The sequence below is a fragment of the Girardinichthys multiradiatus genome, chromosome 9 (assembly GCF_021462225.1).
Source record: "Girardinichthys multiradiatus isolate DD_20200921_A chromosome 9, DD_fGirMul_XY1, whole genome shotgun sequence".
In the NCBI taxonomy this organism is placed as follows: domain Eukaryota; kingdom Metazoa; phylum Chordata; class Actinopteri; order Cyprinodontiformes; family Goodeidae; genus Girardinichthys; species Girardinichthys multiradiatus.
Window position 1 is genome coordinate 26,643,918 of NC_061802.1, and position 19,960 is coordinate 26,663,877.

Below are 19,960 nucleotides of genomic sequence, written 5' to 3' on the forward strand. Positions count from 1 at the left end.
TCCTTTAGTAGCTTCATCTAGGAGAGAAAGACAGATAAGCAAGTGAACTCTAAGCCAGTTTTTAAGGCTAGAGTATGAAAGAGAGCAGATACAGCTTGTCATGGTAAAAGCTCAGCCAATAGCTATGTCTAAGAGAGACAGGTTTAAACACTGAAAGACGGGGCCAAGTGTGTCATCTGTAGAAGGAAAGCATTGAAATGTTGCCAGCAGTATCCCAGCCGATGTCCCTCTCAAGGAAGGTACCACAGCTAAACACAGAGCAAGGCCAGATGTACCTTCTAGGAAGAGAAAAAAATTGAGAGAGAACATAAAGTTAAAAGTTGAAATAACAGCAAATAACGCAAAACTGGAGAGTAGTATGAGAATGTAGAGTGAGGGAATGTGGTCGTTATTTTCTCCAGCAGCCAAAGCCTATAGCAGCATAACTACAGAGATAGCTCAGGATAACCTAAGCCACTCTAACTGTAAGGTTTATCAAATAGTTAAGTTTTAAGCCTAGCCTTAAAAGTAGACAGGGTGTCTGCCTCACGGACTAAAACTGGGAGCTGGTTCCACAGGAGAGGAGCTGATAACTAAAAGATCTGCCTCCCATTCTACTTCTAGAGACTCTAGGGAAGCTAAAATAGGAGAAATATGATCTCTCCTTTTAGTTGTCATCAAAACTCTTGCTACACCCATTTGAATCAGCTGAAGGCTTTTAACGGCATTTTGTGGACATCCTCATAGTAAGGAATTACAATAGTCCAGCCTTGAAGTAAAAATTGCAAGGACTAGTTTTTCAGCGTCACTCCTGGATAGGATATTTCTAATTCTGGCAATGTTGCGGAGATGAAAGAAGGAAATCCTAGAAACCTGTTTAATCTTGGATTTAAATGACATGTCCTGGTCAAAATGACACCAAGGTTTTTAACTCTATTACTGGAGGTCAATTTAACGCCGTCTACATTAGTTGATTGACTAGGCAGTTTCTGTTTCAAAGACTCCGGTCCAAAGACGACAACTTCTGTCTTGTCTGAATTTAGAAGCAGAAAATTTAAAGTCATACATTATTATGTGTTCAAGGAATGCCTGCAGCATTTCTAACTGGTTGGACTCAACAGGATGTATGGATAAATAAAGCTGAGTATCATCTGCATAACAGTGTAAATGTATCCCGTGGTGCCTGGAAATTTTACCTATTGAAAGCATATATAAGGTAAAGAGAATTGACCCAAGAACTGAACCCTGTAGTACTCCACAATTAACCCTGGAGTTTAAAGATGATTGTTCATTTACATGAACAAACTGGAATCTGTCAGATGAGATTTAAACCAGCTTAGCGCTGTTCCCCTGATCCCTACAGCATGTACCAACCTTTCTAAGAGAATATTGTAATCGACTGTATCAAATGCAGCACTGAGATCTAACAGGACAGTACAGACACAAGTCCATTGTCTAGGGCCAGGAGAATATCATAATGACCTTTACCAGTGCTGTTTCAGTGCTATGATGAGACTTTTCAAACAGATCATTGCTGTGTAAATGCTCACACACTTGATTAGCAATTATTTTCTCACTAATCTTTAAGAACGGAAGATTGGATGTAAATTTGTAATCTATTAAATCATCTTGATTAAGAGAAGGTTTCTTAAGTAAAGCTTTGGTTACAGCTTCCTTAAAAGCCTGTGATACATATCCATTTACTAAGGATGGAATAATCCTATCTAAAATAAGGGTGGTGATTAAAGGGGACACTTTCTTAAATAATATGGTTGGGATTGGGTTTGACATACCAGTTGAAGGTTGAGAATAGATGAAGCTAATATTTTTGATAACTCAGGAAGCTTCACTGGATCAAAGCAGTCCAAACACATCAGTTTCTACAGTTGCTTCCAACCAGACACGTTTTGTGCCTTTTTGCCGCCCTAAGACGGACGGAGACCGGCCGCCCCCCGGTACCCGCAAATCGGTGTCGGTACCTATTTTCGGTACCATGCTAACGTCATCTTAAAGACTAGGCTTATTTACCTGGAGCAAACGAGGATAATGCGGCTGCCTCACCCATGTTGCTGGCTGCAGACAACGATCTGCTAACGGTGCCGAATGCAGGAGTTGTAGAAGTATTCCCGTCGCTGGCCTTGCACTTCGCGTCACAATATTGCAGCGAGCTTAATCTGCATCGCCTTTTGAAAAGTGGAGCCTTTCTCTCGAGCGCTTTCTATTAGCCATGCTTGCTTTGTTTACTGTAGCAGCGGCTTCTGACGTCACCACGCTGTGCTGCGTGCAATGCTGTGAAATTCGCCCACTCTTCAACTACCTCTGTGCAACACTGATTCTTAGGTACCGAAACATGGTAGCGTTTGATTTTACGTGAATAGGTACTCATCATTACTCTATAGCTATAAAAGTACCGAATTCGGTACCCATCCCCAGGTACGACCATGCCCATGTGTAAACATTTCTCATCATAGGAAAAAATTGTAAAAAAAAAAAAATTATATATATATATATATATAATTTCTTCCAGTGCCTTTTCCGCGGTTGCGGCCCTATAGCCAATTCCCTTGGTTTCATATACGACAAGGCCCTGCTTCCAATGCAGTCTCACTGAGGATGAAGTTATAATGTTCGGGAGTATGCCAATGATTTTATGTTTTAATAGAATCAATTGTATTTTGAAAAATCCCATAAAATCATTACTTCTGACCAAAGGGAATGGATGGCTCAACAGAGCTATGACTCTGTGTAAGTTTAGCAACTGTACTAAAGAGAAACCTAGGATTATTCTTGTTCTCTTCTATTAATGATGAGAAATAAGCTGTTCTGGCGAAGTGTCTTTATACGACAGTAGTCTATTTTTCCAGATTAGGTATGAGTCCTCTATGTGTGTAGAGCGCCATTTTCTCTCCAATTTTCAAACATTGCGCTTTAAAGTACGCAGCTCTAATTTAAACCAGGGAGCCAGCCTCTGAATAATTACCTTCTTTTTCGAGGGGGCAACATTGTCTAATGCACCACGCAGTGATGAAGTAACACTATGAAACAAGAGAATCAATTTGTGAAAGGGAATAAACAAAATGACTGCCCTCCACTGTGTTTTTCTGTTACACTAAGGAAGTTAAAAATGAAACAGATTCTTTAAAGGTTTTTACACCATTGTCTGATGATGATCTACTATAATGACATTTTCTTTCTCAATTAAATTAAACTCAAAGTTTATTTAAAATGCTCAGACAATCAGGACAAAAGGAGCTGATATTAATTTTCACTGTTGGGCTCCTGATTATTTTAAATACTAACAGATTTCAGCTGGTTTCTACTTTTGCAGCTTCTTTTTATGTATGTTAATTCTCTTTCATGTACATTTCCACCCTATTTGCTGGTAATTTATAGAGTAATTTGTTTTTAAGTGTAGATTACCTGGGTGTTATTAACATCTATGTGAATTACATGGCAGGAGCCTCGTTTGAAATGTGCTTACTGAGAAAACCATTGAGATGTTCAAAGCTTATTTTGCCTAATGTATCTTGTTTATAATTTGTCTAATGAAAAACGCAGGATTGTTTTCAAGTGACTTGGACATATTTAAACACACAAAAACAAGCGAAAACGAGAAGATGGCAGAACTTGTTAGCTCTGATTTGGTCAAGTAATCCATGAAGACACCAAAGTGTTTTGACGTACGTTTATTTAGTTTGATTTTATTTGGTTTAAAGTCCAGTCTTCACTGACTTGGTTTCAAGTCTGTAAGAGAGAGAGAGAGAAGGAAAAGGTTTATTTTAGATTTATTTAGGGTAATGCAAATAAGCAGTTATGAAATATGCATAACTAAGCCTCTCATTCAAAAATGTATGTGCTTCAACGAAGAAGAGTGCTTAATGTCTGCGGTGCAGCGTCACACCCTCAGACGCAGAGCAGATCACTGATAGGTCACGCTCCAAACACTGTCCAACCAATTAAAACCCTGAGCGTCTGAGTTTACGTCAAAAACGACTGCCTTCATTAAAGCCTATATATGGCCAGACTCCTCCCCTCTCTTTTTCTTTTTTCAGTTAACAAATGTCCCACCCACCTCCACAGAACCCAAAAGAATACCACAAAGGACTAACCTAAAAAGCTTTAATTATTTCAATAATTCCTCTAACGGGCTTTGATTTCATATTTATTTATTCATTTAAGGAAACAAGGATTACGTGAATGCAGCCGAAGTTTTGTTCGAAATGAAACCGAGGCCTACAATAAGTTTAACTGATCACCCTATTCCGCTTTAAATGCAAGTAATAACTTTATTCTCTTTACCAGAGTGCATTGCAATATAACGGATCCAGTGCTGTAAACTGTGCATGCTCGGTTTCAATAAGGTAATTCAACCGTTTAACTGTGACGAGTAGAGAGGAGCAGGAGGCCGCTCACGCAGATCAAATCATATTTAAAGTTAGGATTTAAACTTTACCAAAACCCATCACAATTCACACAGTTTTATTAGCCTTAACACGACAAGAGCTAGAAAAGCAGTCAGAGAGCACAGACCTCCGCCAACGCAATATGGGGTCACTGACTGCTGACAAGGTGGTGAACCATGTGGGAATTTCAAGTTGTCGCAACATGGTCTGGCAATAATGAGAATCCTTCAACAAAAAAACAAAAACATCACCACCAACATCTAATAATTTCCACCTCATCTGAAAATGTCATTAAAATCCGTTTAGAACTTTTAGACACATTTTGACAAAAGACACACAAACCAACGCCGACAAAAACGGCCTCGTTGGCGGAGGTATACATTGTGTAATAGCCTAAAATATAACTAGATCCATCGTTACCAAGACGTACTCGGGTAATGTATAAATCAAATCTGTTAACATTTGGGCGTGCCGCTTTTTCACAAATAATAACTCGGTCATAATTAACCCAAATGATTACTTTTTGATAACCAGAAGCACCAGATTTTATTAAAGGGAGGTATCCAACTTTGAACTAAAGCGTAATTCAGTAGCTATCATCTAATACGATAAGTTTATCCATACCAGTTTTGTGCAAGTAAATGGAATTATCTACCTAAATCAGGCTTAAAACAGAGCATACAAATATGGCCGCATTTATGGCCAACCCAGGAAAATATGCATATAAAGCCTTTTACAGTAGCGAAATCTATTATAGAAATGTCCATGTAAATGACTGTTTACATCGGCTGGCCTCGAGGTGTCGGTTTATTTGACCGCAGTTTTGCAGGGGCTACTGCAAGAATCAGGCGTTGTCACTTACCGCGTCTTGCAGTAGCCTCCGCTGTGACCCGCAGGTTTTGCAGGTCACGATCATGATTCGTGAACCCTTTGCACTTAGAGTAGGCCTCTGTAGGCTACTGGGTCCATCAGCTATCCATCTCTAAAGATATTCACCAGTGTCGTGCTCCTTTAGATTCACAAGGACTTCATGTGGTGTGTTTCTCAAATACAGATCGAAAAAAATAAGATGTTAGGGCCTTAATGTCAGCTCTGCGTTTAAACAATTTTGCTCCTTTGTTTAATGAATGGAGCTACTTGTTCTTTTCCTCCTTCCAAAATACTTTATTTTGCTTTGGTTTATTCGTAGGTGTACCAGGTTATACCTGCGCTGTCATAAGATACAGTGATAGTGATAACATTCTTGCAAGGTTGGTGTGGGCGGTATATGGCGATGCTCTCAGAGCCGTCTGTGGATTTCTGATGTCAGCTGACGCACATCTATTAACGCAACGGTGGAACCTATAAACTTTCATATTGCTGCTGGACTCCACGGCCAAGCTGTCGCAAAAAGCTCTTTTAATAAAGCTCCAGACAGAAAAGGGATGTGGACATGCACAAAGACGGATTTTCTTCGTTTATTCCCACGTCTGCATTTTGCTCATTAGAGGGAAGAATGAAAAGTGGCACAACTTTCTCTGCTTTCCTTGTCCTTCGAATAATTCAGACTAACAAGTTTAGACCTGACCTCGATTAACCTGTTTGTAGGCTCAATCTAGTGTTAAATGCAGCTTAAACATTCAAACCTTACCCTAAACAAACATTATTTGTGCGTTCTCCTTGCAATGTCAATGATGAATGGTAGAAATCTACCAGGAAAGCAAATGAAATAACAAAAGAACATATGACCAAATAAGCCATAGGCCACAAACATTTTATTTAACCTAAATATGAGAAATAGAATATGTACCCCTACTACTAAAACTGCTCTTCATCTGAAGACCGCCGAATTAGCAGAAAGACCTTCCCTTACATCACTCACAGGAGCCCAAACACTGCTCGATGAAATCAGCCGTCTCCTCGTGCTTGGCGTCTCGTGCCAGCTTCAGAGCGGAGTGTCCCAGATCGTTGGTCTTCTGGGGGTCCTCGGTCAGCTCCAGGAGAAGCTTCACCACCTCCAGGTGCCCCTCCTTCGCGGCCAGATGCAGTGGCAGGTTACCGTTTTCGTCCGCGAGATTCACATCCGCCCCACGATCTACCAGCACGCGCACTGTCTCCAGGAAACCCTCGCGTGCGGCATCGTGAGTCACGGTGAGCTTTAGGATCATGTCGCGCACGTTGGGGTCAGCTCCTGCCTCGAGGAGAGCGTTGACGAGAGCGCTGTTTCCCAGCATCGCCACCTGGAAAGGTAAGGAAAGTAAAGATGGAGGGAAAAATTTGAGAACTTTTGAGGTTTTAGGCCAATATTTTCTTACATAAAATAAAACGGGGGGGTACAACTCCTGTTATGACCCATTATGTGTCTTGATAATGGGGAAATTTTCCTTTTAATCACTGATCCGCATCTGGACCAAGAGTCAGAAACTTATTGCTGGAGGGGTGTTTCTCACTGTGGACAGTGAGTTCCTTTACGCTGTCTGTTCCAATGTGGAGCATCCTAATTTAACCTTTAGCCCCAGTGGAGACCTTTACCAATACGTTTTAGTTTTACAGTTTAAAAAGAACAATCACAAGCAAATCAAATGGGGTTATAACCTTGATTTAAAAGAATTCAGGGATTCAGCATTTTTGCAGTTTTTGGTTAACTCTGATATAAAGTTACCTACTGATACAAAAATGTCCCTGTCCTTCAAGTAAACCTGAGTGAAAGACGTCAAAGCAGCTGGTCATTGTTAAGATGGTATTTAACTGTTAAAAACACAGCTTTTTCAATAACCTTACTGATGAATGGAAGATTTGAGATGGGCCTGTAATTTTGCAATAGCAACTTGTCCAGATTATTCTTTTTTGACAGTGATAATTGCTCTAAATTACGTTCTGGGCATTGAGCTACAAGGGCTGTTGAAACAGTAAAGCAAGAATATCTTGTATTATGTGAAAATATATTGGCCCATCACACATATGCTCTTGCTTTTAATCACACTTATATCAGACAAATAACCAGAGTAACTACAAAATGCAATTTCAGATTTCATTTATCAAGACAAAAAAGCTATTCAAGCCAACCTAACCCTGTGTGAACAAGTAATTATCCCTTAATAACTGGCTGTGCCACTGTTGGCAGCTGCCATCAACATTTGCGATAACTGGCAATTCTATTGAATTCAGTTTATTTATATAAACCTGACAAGTGCTCATATCTTGTTACTGTGGTGAGCACAGAAACCTGACAGGAAGACGTCAACGCAGATTAGTCTCTTACATCTGTGGAGGGAGTTGACCCACTGTTCTTTTCAGAAATGTTTTAATTCGGGGTTGGGTTGAAGCATGATTGACTTGTTTAAGGTCATGCAACAGCATTGCAATTAAATCTGGACTTTGAATAGGCCACATCAAAACCTTCATTTCATTTCTTTGCACTAGTGGCATTTATTAAATGGTAACTTGACAGAAACAGGGTGTGTAGAGAAGGGAAGGAAGAAGGGACATGCATTAAATGGCCCGAGACCGGGAATCGAACCCATCACCCAGAACAGTCGAGGATTTTAGCCTCTGCATATGGTGCACCTGCTACCAACTGAGCCACCCAGTGCCTCCACAACCTTCATTTTGTTTTAATGAGCCATTCAGGGGAGGACATGCTGGTGGGCTTTGGATAACTGTCCTGCTACATAACCAATGTACTTGAGGGCGTATTTTAATTAGCAACATTTGAAAAGTGGCCAATACAGAAAGGAGTTGAGTTTTGGCCAAATTTGACTATTTAATGAAAAAACAATTCCCAACAGTTGCAAATATTCAAGGTATTACTTAGAAAATGTTAATAGGACCATTGATGATAAAAAAAGATTTCCAAGTTATTTTAAAATAGATACTAGAATATGTAATCCAACTTGAACGCACCACAGAGGTAAAATGCTATGCAGAGGCTTCACTGGTAAAAAAAAAAACACTTCTTGAAATGGAAGTTGGCTCGACGCAACAGCCATGTTTCATAAGTGTATAATCAAATTTGTGTGTGGTCCAAGCACTGTCATGTCATTTCATTACCCAGACTTTCACAAGCAAAATAATAAAACTAAATCAGTTATTTAACTAAATTAAATTCTGATCCATTTCATATTGGTGATATGAGCCTAAAATTGGAAGTATGAAAAACAGATCAGGGCATGATGTGTTACTTTTTGAGATCTTTTAGCCTACTTTATGTTGAGAGACAAAGTCCATTTGTATGTGATTTCTCGATTTCAGGTCTGGCAGTAATCAACCCTGGGTGTGGCCAGTGAAACTGTATTTAAGTTTTTGTGGTTAATAATGTAATTCATGATTTAACAATGGGGCAATAACTTTTTCACATGGGGCCATGTTGATTTGGATAGCTTTTTTTTCCCTTAATAAATGATGAATGATGATAAATAATGATAAATGTGTTGATGATCCAAAATATTTAAGAGTGGAAAAAAAAGCAAAAATAGAAGAAATCTGTAAGGGTGCCAATTCTTTTTTTTTTATACCATTGTACATACAGGCATATCTTAATCAAGCACAGGGATACCATGGACATTAACCAGATGCTTTTGGCAGATACAGGGTCGTGGTGGAAGGGGGAATAAGCATCTATTGCAAAGCTTGTTGGCAGAGCAAAGCATGAAGTGCTTTAAATATACTGCCAGAAGTTTGAGCTAACGTTGGACTTGATAAAACAAAGTGGACCAACACCAGCACATGACATGGCTCCCTAAATCATCACTGACTGTTAAGGTTTCACTCACGGACATTGATTTCAGAATAGTAGTCAAAATTTACTTTCCTCTGTTAACCACACTTTTTCTTTCCACTCAACTTTCCATTAATTGGCTTGGAGACATTACTTTGTTAACGCAAAGCTTCTTTTGCATTAACATTTGGTGGCTTCAATGACTGTCTGAAAAACGTTGTGGGAAAGACTGACTTAATGGCAAAATTGGGTATGCCATAAAGTAATATTTCAGATTTAAAAATATTTTTTATGGATCTTGTGCTAAAAAATACAATGTTTTGCACAAATTACAATATTTTCGAATTTTAAATAAAATAAATTCTCTATTACTATTGGTACTGAAATAAATATTAACTTTTTGGAGAGGCTTTTAGATTACCTCTAAGACTTGAAGCTCATCATCAGACATTGCAAACAGGCGCATTCTCTCAAGAGCTAAAAATTGTAATATAGGACACTACACAGCCGGGTCATCATCTGTTTGAACTGTTTCCCTCCAGTAGGTGCTACAGATACTTCAAATCCAGAACTTCCAGACTCACTTTACTATTCCTACTTTACTGTGTATTTTAAATTGCTGCATGTGTATTTTTTAGTATTTACATGTGTACCATTTGGAGTTGCACTCTGAATTTCGTTGTTGTACCTCAGTTAAATGACAATAAAGGCTTTCAAGTTCATGTTCAAACTTAAATTCAACATGTAAATTGTCAAAATACCAGAGTTCACAAGCAAAAAGCTGGTCAGAAATTAAAAGAAGGGTGGGTGTTGTGTGGTGTAGCGATAGTGCGGGCACACCACAAAGAGAAGCTAGTCCTCGATGCAGGCGTCCTGGGTTCGATTCCTGACTTTAAGACCTTTTATCACGACCAGAGACAGAGAACCCAAATTCAGCCAAACATAAAGTGATAAGTAAAAAGGTTTATTCAGTAACTCAGGATCAGAAAGCAGGTGAACATCAGTCAGCTTCCAGGAACCACTGAGGACAGAGAGACTAGTTAGTGGCTGAATAAAACTCAGGATTTGCAAAGAGTTAGATAAAGCCACTAACTTTCTCAGTCTGGGGATGAAGCACAGAATCCAGAGGAGGAAGTGATCCAGACAGTTAATGAGGAAGCGTCCAACAGACTGAAGTCGGATTTCCGACTGATCCAAATCCTCCGGGGAATCAGCTGAAGCTGTGACAGGAACACAGAGAGCTGTGATTGTCCTCTTGACAATAATTCCAGGCAGACTAGAGAGCCAGGCGGGCTCAGGCTGAATAAACCAGTGGTTAGGCTGAGGCATAAATCCAGGGACAGACACAGGGTCGAATTCCAGGGCTAGAGGCGTCACACAAGGGGCAGTCAGAGGCAGAAAACAGAGTCGAAATCCAAAAATCCAATCCGTCAGACAAGGAGCAGGCAGGCAGGCAAAAATCCGTGAGGCAAGGCAAGGTCAGAGAACTAGATCAGTCAAGAAGGAACGCTGGATAACTACTCACAAATGTTTTCGAAAATCTGGCACTGTCTGCCTGTCAGGTGGCTGTATATAACTGCAGCTCCACAGGTGTGTGGCATGACGGTGATTGCGCAGCAGCAGACAGGTGAAGCAGATGAGTTGATTGCATGAGTGAGAGCAGAGCAGGCAGACCGGCCAGAATCATAACAGTACCCCCTCCTTAAGGTCCGACTCTGGTCCGAGGCAGATCAGGATGGAGGCGGTGGAAATCCCGGATGAGGGTTTTGTCCACGATGAATCGTGCAGGAATCCAGGACCTCTCCTCAGGACCATAGCCCTCCCAGTCCACCAGATAACGTATGCCACGTCCCTGCTGTCTGGACTGGATGATGCGCCAGACAGTGTAGACTGGGCCATCAGCAAGATGCCGGGCGGGTGGATGGGGCCCAGAGGTGGGCACGAGACGGGACACCACATAGGGCTTGATCCAGGACACGTGGAAGGTAGGGTGAACTCTCATGGTACGAGGCAGATGTAAACGAACAGCCACAGGATTGATGATCTTGGATATGGGAAAAGGTCCCACAAAACGAGGTGCCAGTTTACGGGAGTCAACCAGAAGCGGAAGGTCCTTGGTGGACAGCCAAACCTTCTGTCCCACTTGGTAGCTTGGAGCAGGGATTCTCCGACGATTTGCTGTGCGTGCCTGCACCTCCAACATCCTGATCATGGACCTTCTTGCCTTTCTCCAGATGCGCTGACATCTTAGGGGCGCGGCCTGAGCAGAAGGAACCTCAGCTTCTTGGGACTGTGAACATGGGTGGCTGAAAACCAAACACGACTTGGAAAGGGGATAACCCCACGGCACTAGCCAGGAGGATGTTGACAGCATATTCAACCCAGAGTACATTTTGAGACCATCTTGTTGCGTCTGACTCACATAGTGCGCGAAGTTTGGTCTCCACCTCCTGGTTGGCCCTCTCAGTTTGTCCGTCCGACTGGGTGAAATCCTGAGGACAAACTGACTGTAATCCCCAGCAAGGAACAAAACTCTCTCCAGAAATGTGACACGAACTGGGGCCTTCTGTCTGAGACAATGTCTGTGGGTATGCCATGAAGGCGAAAAACCTCACGTGCCAGAATGTCCCCCATTTCCTTGGCTGAAGGCAACGTCTTGAGAGGGATGAGGTGAACCATTTTAGAAAACCTGTCAATGACAGTTAGAACTGTGAAGCCATTTAATACTGCAAACCTGTCACAAAATCCATGGCGACATGGGACCAGGGACGAGGAGGAATAGGCAGTGGATGTAGGAGTCCAGCAGGAGGGCGATGAGAAGACTTGGCTTGGGAACATTGAGTACAGGTTGTGACGTAATCTGTAACATCTTTGACTAGAGATGGACACCAAAACTGAGTCCGGACCATCTGCAATGTCCTGCTGATACCAGGATGACAGAACAGACGTGAATTATGACATGAATCTAGTAGCTTTGGTACGAGGCGCTCCGGAACAAAACACCGGTCAGATGGGCATGAAGCTGGGACAGGGAGATCTTTGATGGCATCTCTGACTTCTCCTTCCAGTTCCAGCATAGTGACTGAGAGTCTCACTGATTCCGGGAGAATGAACTCGTCCTCCCCAGTGCTCTGTGGTTCTGTGGGTTCCAGAATTCTGGACAGGGCGTCGGGTTTGCCATTCTTGACTCCAGGTCTGAAAGATAAGGAAAAGTTGAACCTTCCAAAGAAGACAGCCCACCTAGCCTGCCTGGGATTAAGGCACTTTGCTGATCTCAGGTACTCCAGGTTTTTATGGTCTGTCCAAACAAGAAAAGGTTCTTTAGCCCCCTCTAGCCAATGCCTCCACTCTTCGAGAGCCAACTTGACACCTAGAAGTTCTCGGTCCCCCACATCATAATTGTGTTCAGCTTGAGACAAAGTCCTAGAAAAGAAGGCACATGGGTGAATACGATCATCAGAACTTCTTTGGCTTAGGACTGCCCCAACCCAGTGTTAGAGGCGTCGACCTCCACTATGAACTGCTTGTCGGGTTAGGGTTCTTGAGCTTGACGAAGCTCAGGTTCTTGAGCTTGACGAAGGCTTTTTCTGCCACCTCGTTCCATGCAAACTTGACTTTGGATGACGTGAGAGCAATGAGAGGGACTGCAACAAGGCTGTAATTTCTTATGAAACATCTATAGAAGTTAGCAAACCCCAGAAATCTTTGAAGCTGCTTACGGTCAGTAGGAGATGGCCACTCCAAGAACGCCTTGACCTTGGAAGGATCCACAATGACTTGGTCAGGAGAAATGATGAAACCTAAAAAAGATGTGGTTGTGGTGTGAAACTCGCATTTCTCAGCTTTGACAAAAAGATGGTTCTGAAGGAGGCGAAGGAGGACAGCCCGGACATGATTTCTGTGGGTTTCTAGATCCTGGGAATAAATCAGAATGTCATCAAGGTATACAAAAACAAACTGACCGACCATGTCCCTCAGGACATCATTAACTAGGGCCTGAAAAACTGCTGGAGCATTGGTTAACCCAAAAGGCATCACACGGTATTCGAAGTGACCTGTGGGAGTGTTAAAAGCCGTCTTCCACTCGTCACCTTCCTTGATGCGGACCAGGTGATAAGCGTTTCTCAGATCCAACTTGGTAAATATCTTGGCTCCTCAAATTACGTCAAAAGCAGTGTTCATGAGAGGTAGAGGGTAATGATTTTTAATGGTTATGTCATTCAAACCCCTGTAGTCTATGCATGGTCTCAGGGACCCATCCTTCTTACCCACAAAGAAGAAGCCTGCCCCTGCTGGTGAAGAAGGAGGTCGAATAATTCATCCATAACACAAGATGGCGCCGCAGATGGTCCCCTCGGCGTGTTGGTGCGCATTGTTTTGTTTTGTTTTTTGCTTTAAAACGGTCTTCTGTGATGGTACCCGGAGCTCTCTCACCAGAGAAGAACTCATGAACATCAGGGCTACTACACCAGAGGAGTTATTTCCCACTTTTCTGCCTACTGCTCTGGAATTTTTGGACATTCCGGTCAAAGGTGCGCTCACCTTTGTTCACGCGGTGAAACGCCGGAAGAGAGGGAAACGGGCTGGGGTGCTGCTACGTCTTCGCCAGCGTGGACTACGAACACCGTTACCTGGAATATTTCTCTCTAACGTGCGCTCACTTCCCCACAAAAATTGAGGAACTACAACTGCTGTTGGGGAAAAACAGGGACTTTTATTCATCGGCAGCTTTGTGCTTCACGGAGACGTGGCTGTGCGGATTAATACCGGACTCTGCGCTGCAGCTGGCAGGATTCCAGCTCTACAGAGCGGACAGAGACACGGAACTCTCCGGCAAAGCGAAAGGTGGAGGAATCTGTTTTTACCTCAACAGTGGTTGGTGCAACGACGTGACAGTGATTCAGCAGCACTGTTCTCCAGACCTGGAAGCCTTCATCATAAACTGTAAGCCTTTCTATTCCCCCCGTGAGTTCGTTTCGTTCATCCTGGTCGGTGTTTACATCCCGCCGCAAGCTAACGTGCAGGTCGCACAGCGCATGCTCGCCGACCAGATACTGAGTGTGGAGCGGACCAACCCGGACTCCTTAGTAATTGTCGTTGGCGACTTTAACAAAGGTAATCTCACCCACGAACTCCCCAAATATAGACAGTTTATAAAATGTCCGACCAGAGAGGACAATATTCTGGATCACTGTTACACCACCATCAGAGACGCTTATCACGCCGTCCCACGTGCTGCACTGGGCCAATCCGACCACATCATGGTCCACCTGATTCCTGCATACAGGCAGAAACTAAAGCTCTGCAAACCTGTTGTGAGGACGACAAGGAAGTGGAGCAGTGAGGCTGTGGAGAATCTCCAGGCGTGTTTAGGCTGTACAGACTGGGATGTGTTCAGGACTACTACCAACAGTCTGGACGAGTACACAGAGGCTGTGACTTCCTACATCAGCTTCTGTGAGGACAGCTGTGTACCATCATGCACCAGGGTGAGTTACAACAACGACAAACCCTGGTTCACAGCTAAACTCAGAAGGTTAAGACTGGATAAGGAAGAGGCCTTCAGGAGTGGGGACAAAGACATATACAGAGAGGCAAAGTACAAGTTTGGCAAGGCAGTGAAAGAGGCCAAACGACTGTACTCTGAGAAGCTCCAAAACCAGCTCCCTCATCAAGAGGATGTTCTTCCTGCGGCAGCTGAAGAAATTCAACCTGCCAAAGACTATGATGGTGCACTTCTACACAGCCATCATTGAGTCCATCCTCACCTCCTCCATCACCATCTGGTACGCCGCTGCTACAGCCAAGGATAAGGGCAGGCTGCAGCGTGTCATTCGGTCTGCTGAGAAGGTGATTGGCTGCAGTCTACTGTCGCTCCAGGAACTGTACACCTCCAGGACCCTGAAGCGGGCAGGGAAGATTCTGGCTGATCCCTCCCACCCCGGTCACAGACTCTTTGAGACTCTCCCCTCTGGCAGGAGGCTGCGGTCCATCCGGACCAAAACCTCACGCCACAAAAACAGTTTTTTCCCATCTGCCACCAGCCTGGTTAACAAAGCCCGGAAACCACCCTGACACTCTCCGTTTCCCCCACACCCCCTTCATTTTTTTGCTGACGGACACCTGTAACCTGTAACTCTATGCGTTACATTAACGCTCAGCATGGACTCCTGCTTTACTTGCACACTGATCATCTGCACTGTTGTATTGCTCTTGCGTCTTATACTGCTCTATATTTACTCTCACTCACTTAAAACTGTGCACATATATTTATATTATATTGTAGATATGTTTATACTGTTTAATTTGTATTGTATTGCACCGACTACGCCAAAACAAATTCCTTGTATGTCCAAAAACGTACTTGGCAATAAAGCTTTTCTGATTCTGATTCTTTAGTGAATCTTCGACATAGTTTTTCACGGCTTGGTTCTCTGGTCCAGACAATGGATACAATCGACCCCTAGAGGGAGATGTGCCTGGTAGGAGATCTATTGCCATAGGGTCTGTGAGGAGGAAGTGCAGTGGCCCTGGACTTGTTGAAAACCTCCTTCAAAGCATGATATTTGGGAGGCACTTTAGATAAATAGGGGCATGTCTCCTCAATGTCATTTTCCGGAACATTGTCTGTGATAGCAGAGGAAAGACATGTGGCCGAGCAGGACCTTGCCCAGCCCAAAATCTCTTGGGCTTGCCAGTCTATGTGAGGGTTGTGTTTTTGTAACCATGGAGACCCCAAGAACAATGGGTAACTTAGGAGAATTGATGATCCTGAATGTGACTTCGTCCTGATGATTGCCCCCCAGTGTGAGTTTTACCTCTGTTATGTAGTGTGAACAGTTGATGCTGTGGCCATCCAACACCAGAACATTCTGGGTATCAGACGTGGGAATGAGCTTGATGTCAAGGTCTCTGGCGAACGACTCATCCATAAACTCTGTGTCTGCCCCTGAATCAAGAAGCACAGACACTTGTTCCCTAAACACAGCAGATTGATCAGGAATTAAGGCAAAAACAGGCTGTTAAGGTGCTAGTGTGGGAGCAGGTGAGTGAGCACAGCATAGCAATTACTGTTTCTACGCCGGCATCCAAACGAGAAATGGCGTGGTCCACACTAGCGTGCCATAGTTGTGTTGGCGATGGGTCCATCTTTTGGCCAGATTTTTCTATCACGACCAGAGACAGAGAACCCAAATTCAGCCAAACACAAAGTGATAAGTAAAAAGGTTTATTCAGTAACTCAGGATCAGAAAGCAGGAGAACAGCAGTCAGCTTCCAGGAACCACTGAGAACAGAGAGACTAGTTAGTGGCTGTAACAGGAACACAGAGAGCTGTGATTGTCCTCCTGACAATAATTCCAGGCAGACTAGAGAGCCAGGCGGGCTCAGGCTGAATAAACCAGTGGTTAGGCTGAGGCGTAAATCCAGGGACAGAAACAGGGTCGAATTCCAGAGCTAGAGGTGTCAGACAAGGGGCAGGCAGAGGCAGAAAACCAGAGGCAGAAAACAGAGTCGAAATCCAAAAATCCAATCCGTCAGACAAGGAGCAGGCAGGCAGACGGGCCAGAATCATAACATCTTTACTGCATTCAATTCAATTCAATAATACTTTATTCATCCTAAAGCATGTCTTACCCCTTCTTTCTCTGCCGATTTACAGTCTGGTAGCTGTCAATAATGACCACTAGTGCCTAAAAATTTAAAAAAGGAAGATAGAGGAAGGGTTCGATTGCTTTAATGCTAATAAAGTTTCTTTATAACTGAGAAGGATATATATATATATATATATATATATATATATATATATATATATTTTGTTAAAGAGTTTTGTCAGTTTGTCAGGACAACTGAAACATATTTTGTTAATGGGTGAGAGAAGCCCACAGTTCAAACAAGCAGAATGTGTTGGATTATTTATTCATCCACTGCGAATGAGTAAATCAAATTTTTTACTGTTTCCTGTTGTTTCTCCTGCTCTGGAAAAAGAAAATAACAACAAAATAACAATTAGGCCAATCCAGTTCATGTTTATTGTGAACCTACCAACTTATTAATGTGATATATATAGCATCTACATGGCTTTTAAAAAAAACAAAAAACATAATAATAATAAAAAAGGATTACCTAATAATTATCTTATAAAGTAGTCCTTTATAAAAAACAAATAATACAAATCATTACTTTATCTATTCATAGAGTCACTGCACTTGTTTTCTGGCTCTTCAAAAGTTTAGCTCATTACAAGACCTAAGAAAATTTCTTCTGACCTACTTTTCATACTGTCACTTAAAAAGTCATTTCAAAACTACTACAGCTTTTTTTTCTTAATTCTTTTTTTTTTTTTTGAGGCAATAGTAACCTTTATTTTTATCAGGTTTTTTTTCGACAGTAAGGTGACAGGAAAGGGGTGGAGACAGCCTCTGAATATGGGTTGCATATTTTACCCCTGCACCACTGCCGCGCCCAGGTGCACTGTCCCCCTTTAATAGTTACAAAGACAACTACAAATAAACCTAGATCAGGGTGTGCAATGATTAGAGGCACTCACAATGCTCCATTGAGTTTCTACCAGGCTACTGACCTTCTGAGTGTGTGTGTGTGTGTCAGAAAAGTCTAAAGCTTGTTTGTTAAATAGTTACTGCTGGAAACGAGTAATAATTTCAACGTGTGTTGTTTATGGTGGTGCAGCTGTTATTTCCTTCTGAATTACAGAATTACTTTATTTTGTTATATGATAAAAGTTTACCTTCAGTGTGAGGCCTGTACTTTTCCACTGAGCAACAACTACCTATTTTCTTTCTCTCTTTGTTCTTAAACTCCAAATGTTTTGTGTGTGTGGATATTTAGAAACAGAAAAATAATACATAGTAAAAGTATTTTCTCAGTCTCTTTTATGTCTGAGTAACATATTCACTGGTCTGTAAAAAATAGACATACTTTAAGTAGTTTAGGTTATAAACCAGATTAAGTGACATGACAAACTATAAAAAACATTAAGTTATTTAATATCACAGAATAAATTAGGAATAAATCTAACATAAATTTAGCACATTGTAAAGAAATTTCAGTTTCATTTTGAACAAAGAGAATTAAAAGTAGGAAATGCCACAATGTATCATACAAGTTATAGAATAATTTCATAACATTTTAACCAGAAAAAGTGAATGGTTTTAGAAATACCTGCAAAGCAGTTCTCCCAAACCTATTTCTTCCATTAACATAAGTTCCAGCTTGCAACAAAGCAAGCACTTTTTCCAGCTTTCCACATGCCGAGGCATTACAAAGCTGCTCTGTTGACTCCATTCTTGAGGGAAAAAAAGAGGTAAGCGAATTAGATCCCAGATATCGACGGTCTCCAAAGCACATGTGGCACAAGTCTCGACATAGTGGTCCAATATAATAAGACAGGCACCTCCTCTCCTGCTTGCATCATCCAGGGCCCTGCCTGCTGCTCTGACCATGGCAGAAAATGCTTATTTTTGCATAAAGCTGGTTGAAACAACTTTAGGGGAAATAGATTTGTGAAGCATATTCATTTATTCAATATTACTGTGAGGAATATGCGGTAAAGGGGAAAACATTTCCTTCTTTCTTCTTTATGCAATTATTGGATTACTTTCACTTATTAAAAGCTACATCTATTAATAATTGCAAACTGAATTAGTATAAATTCACATTTTACTTCACATACTTCAACTTAGACTTCACTAAAACTTAAAAACGTAGATAATGTATTTTAAATGTAGATATAATAATTTGCATAGCAGAAAATAAGCTACACAATGTTCGGTAATGCACTATTCAACAATAAAAGCATGAAAAACTAGCCACCAGCTTCTCTTCTCCCCAGATTAGGGCTGTATGATATATATTTGTTTCTCCTACATCCATGTAAGCTTAAAATATCTGCTAAAAGTTCAAATACTCTGGTATGCTGGAATATGCAACCAGATAGTGCTTCATTGGTCATTGGTCAAATGCAAAAATCTCCAAAATACGCCTACAAAATTTATTTAACTTTTAAGTTACATTATATTTTGCTTTATATTTTGTAGAATTATAAATCCAAGTTCAAAGTTGATCCAAGTTGTTGTTTCTCTAACTCGTCTATCTTTGGAGCCACATCTGTTAACCACACTATAGTCTGCAGTATATTTTCTGTGCATACGGTGAGTTGCAGTCTGAAACAATTAAAAATGGGTTTATAAAGGAATAACACAACAATCACGTCGAAAACAAATGCGGGACTTACTTGAAATGAGATCTGAACCGCCGCACGTGTCTTCCTCTTATTCAGCGCCCTGCTAAAGACTTGAATTAGTCGGTTGAACATGCTAAAAAATAATAAGCTCAATTAAAAATAAAACACCAATCAATACTGCACCATAGTGTCATTTACTATCGGTTCCCGTCCATTTTTAATCAACCCATAGTCTGGCATCATCCTGTACGACGAATCCTGCAATATGTGTCAAAATATCACTGAATCATAGCGAGGATCCTCGTATTTCCAGAGATGACTCCGTCACAGCGCGGATGATGCTGTCGCAGCCCGACTGAATATTTGCGATATTAATGCTCAGAGGAAGAAATGTCTGACTATAATACCCTCTGATACAAAAACGGTGCAATTAAGTTTCAAACTGAAGTGCTCCCTTTTATTCGGCTAAAAAAATATAACGTTCGGGCGCTTTGTTTGAAATTAAACTAAAAACAACTAAGTTGGCCTGATTGGACCATAGCTCATGAAAGGCGGTGTTTATTTGACCGAATCCTGGTAAAGAACCCGGATGTGCACCATTTTATCACCCGGAGAGGCAACTGGTGCGCCGCGTATGTGTGGTCCGCCCATTCGCTCAAACTGCTGAATGAACCGTTCACA

General features: G+C 41.8%; 1 protein-coding gene across 4 annotated transcripts; it reads right to left on the bottom strand.

The window, feature by feature from the left end:
- Positions 1-3,652: 3,652 nt before the first annotated feature.
- cdkn2c (cyclin-dependent kinase inhibitor 2C (p18, inhibits CDK4)) lies at positions 3,653-19,760 on the bottom strand. Of its 4 annotated transcripts, none has more exons than XM_047375471.1 (5): positions 19,463-19,760; positions 19,331-19,382; positions 18,259-18,382; positions 6,235-6,601; positions 3,653-3,723 (listed from the first exon to the last, which is right to left on the bottom strand). In XM_047375471.1, the coding sequence occupies exons 3-4, from the start codon at positions 18,379-18,381 to the stop codon at positions 6,236-6,238; spliced, it is 489 nt and encodes a 162-aa protein (XP_047231427.1). In that variant the 5' UTR covers position 18,382; positions 19,331-19,382; positions 19,463-19,760; the 3' UTR covers positions 3,653-3,723; position 6,235. The 4 variants fall into 4 exon arrangements, with proteins under 4 accessions (XP_047231427.1, XP_047231429.1, XP_047231428.1 ...); XM_047375473.1 differs by having other exon boundaries at positions 3,664-3,723; positions 6,244-6,601; positions 19,331-19,379; XM_047375472.1 differs by having other exon boundaries at positions 3,664-3,723; positions 6,244-6,601.
- Positions 19,761-19,960: the final 200 nt, after the last annotated feature.

What these genes read in the sequence shown, in the direction of transcription:
- cdkn2c (XM_047375473.1), bottom strand. Translation starts at nt 18,381, where the DNA reads ATGGAGTCAACAGAGCAGCTTTGTAATGCCTCGGCATGTGGAAAGCTG. An exon ending in TTGGGAGAACTGCTTTGCAG is followed by an intron (nt 6,602 to 18,258) that starts GTATTTCTAAAA and finishes TTACCTTTCCAG; the next exon opens with GTGGCGATGCTGGGAAACAG. An exon ending in CGAGCAGTGTTTGGGCTCCT is followed by an intron (nt 3,724 to 6,243) that starts GTGAGTGATGTA and finishes TCTCTCTTACAG; the next exon opens with ACTTGAAACCAAGTCAGTGA.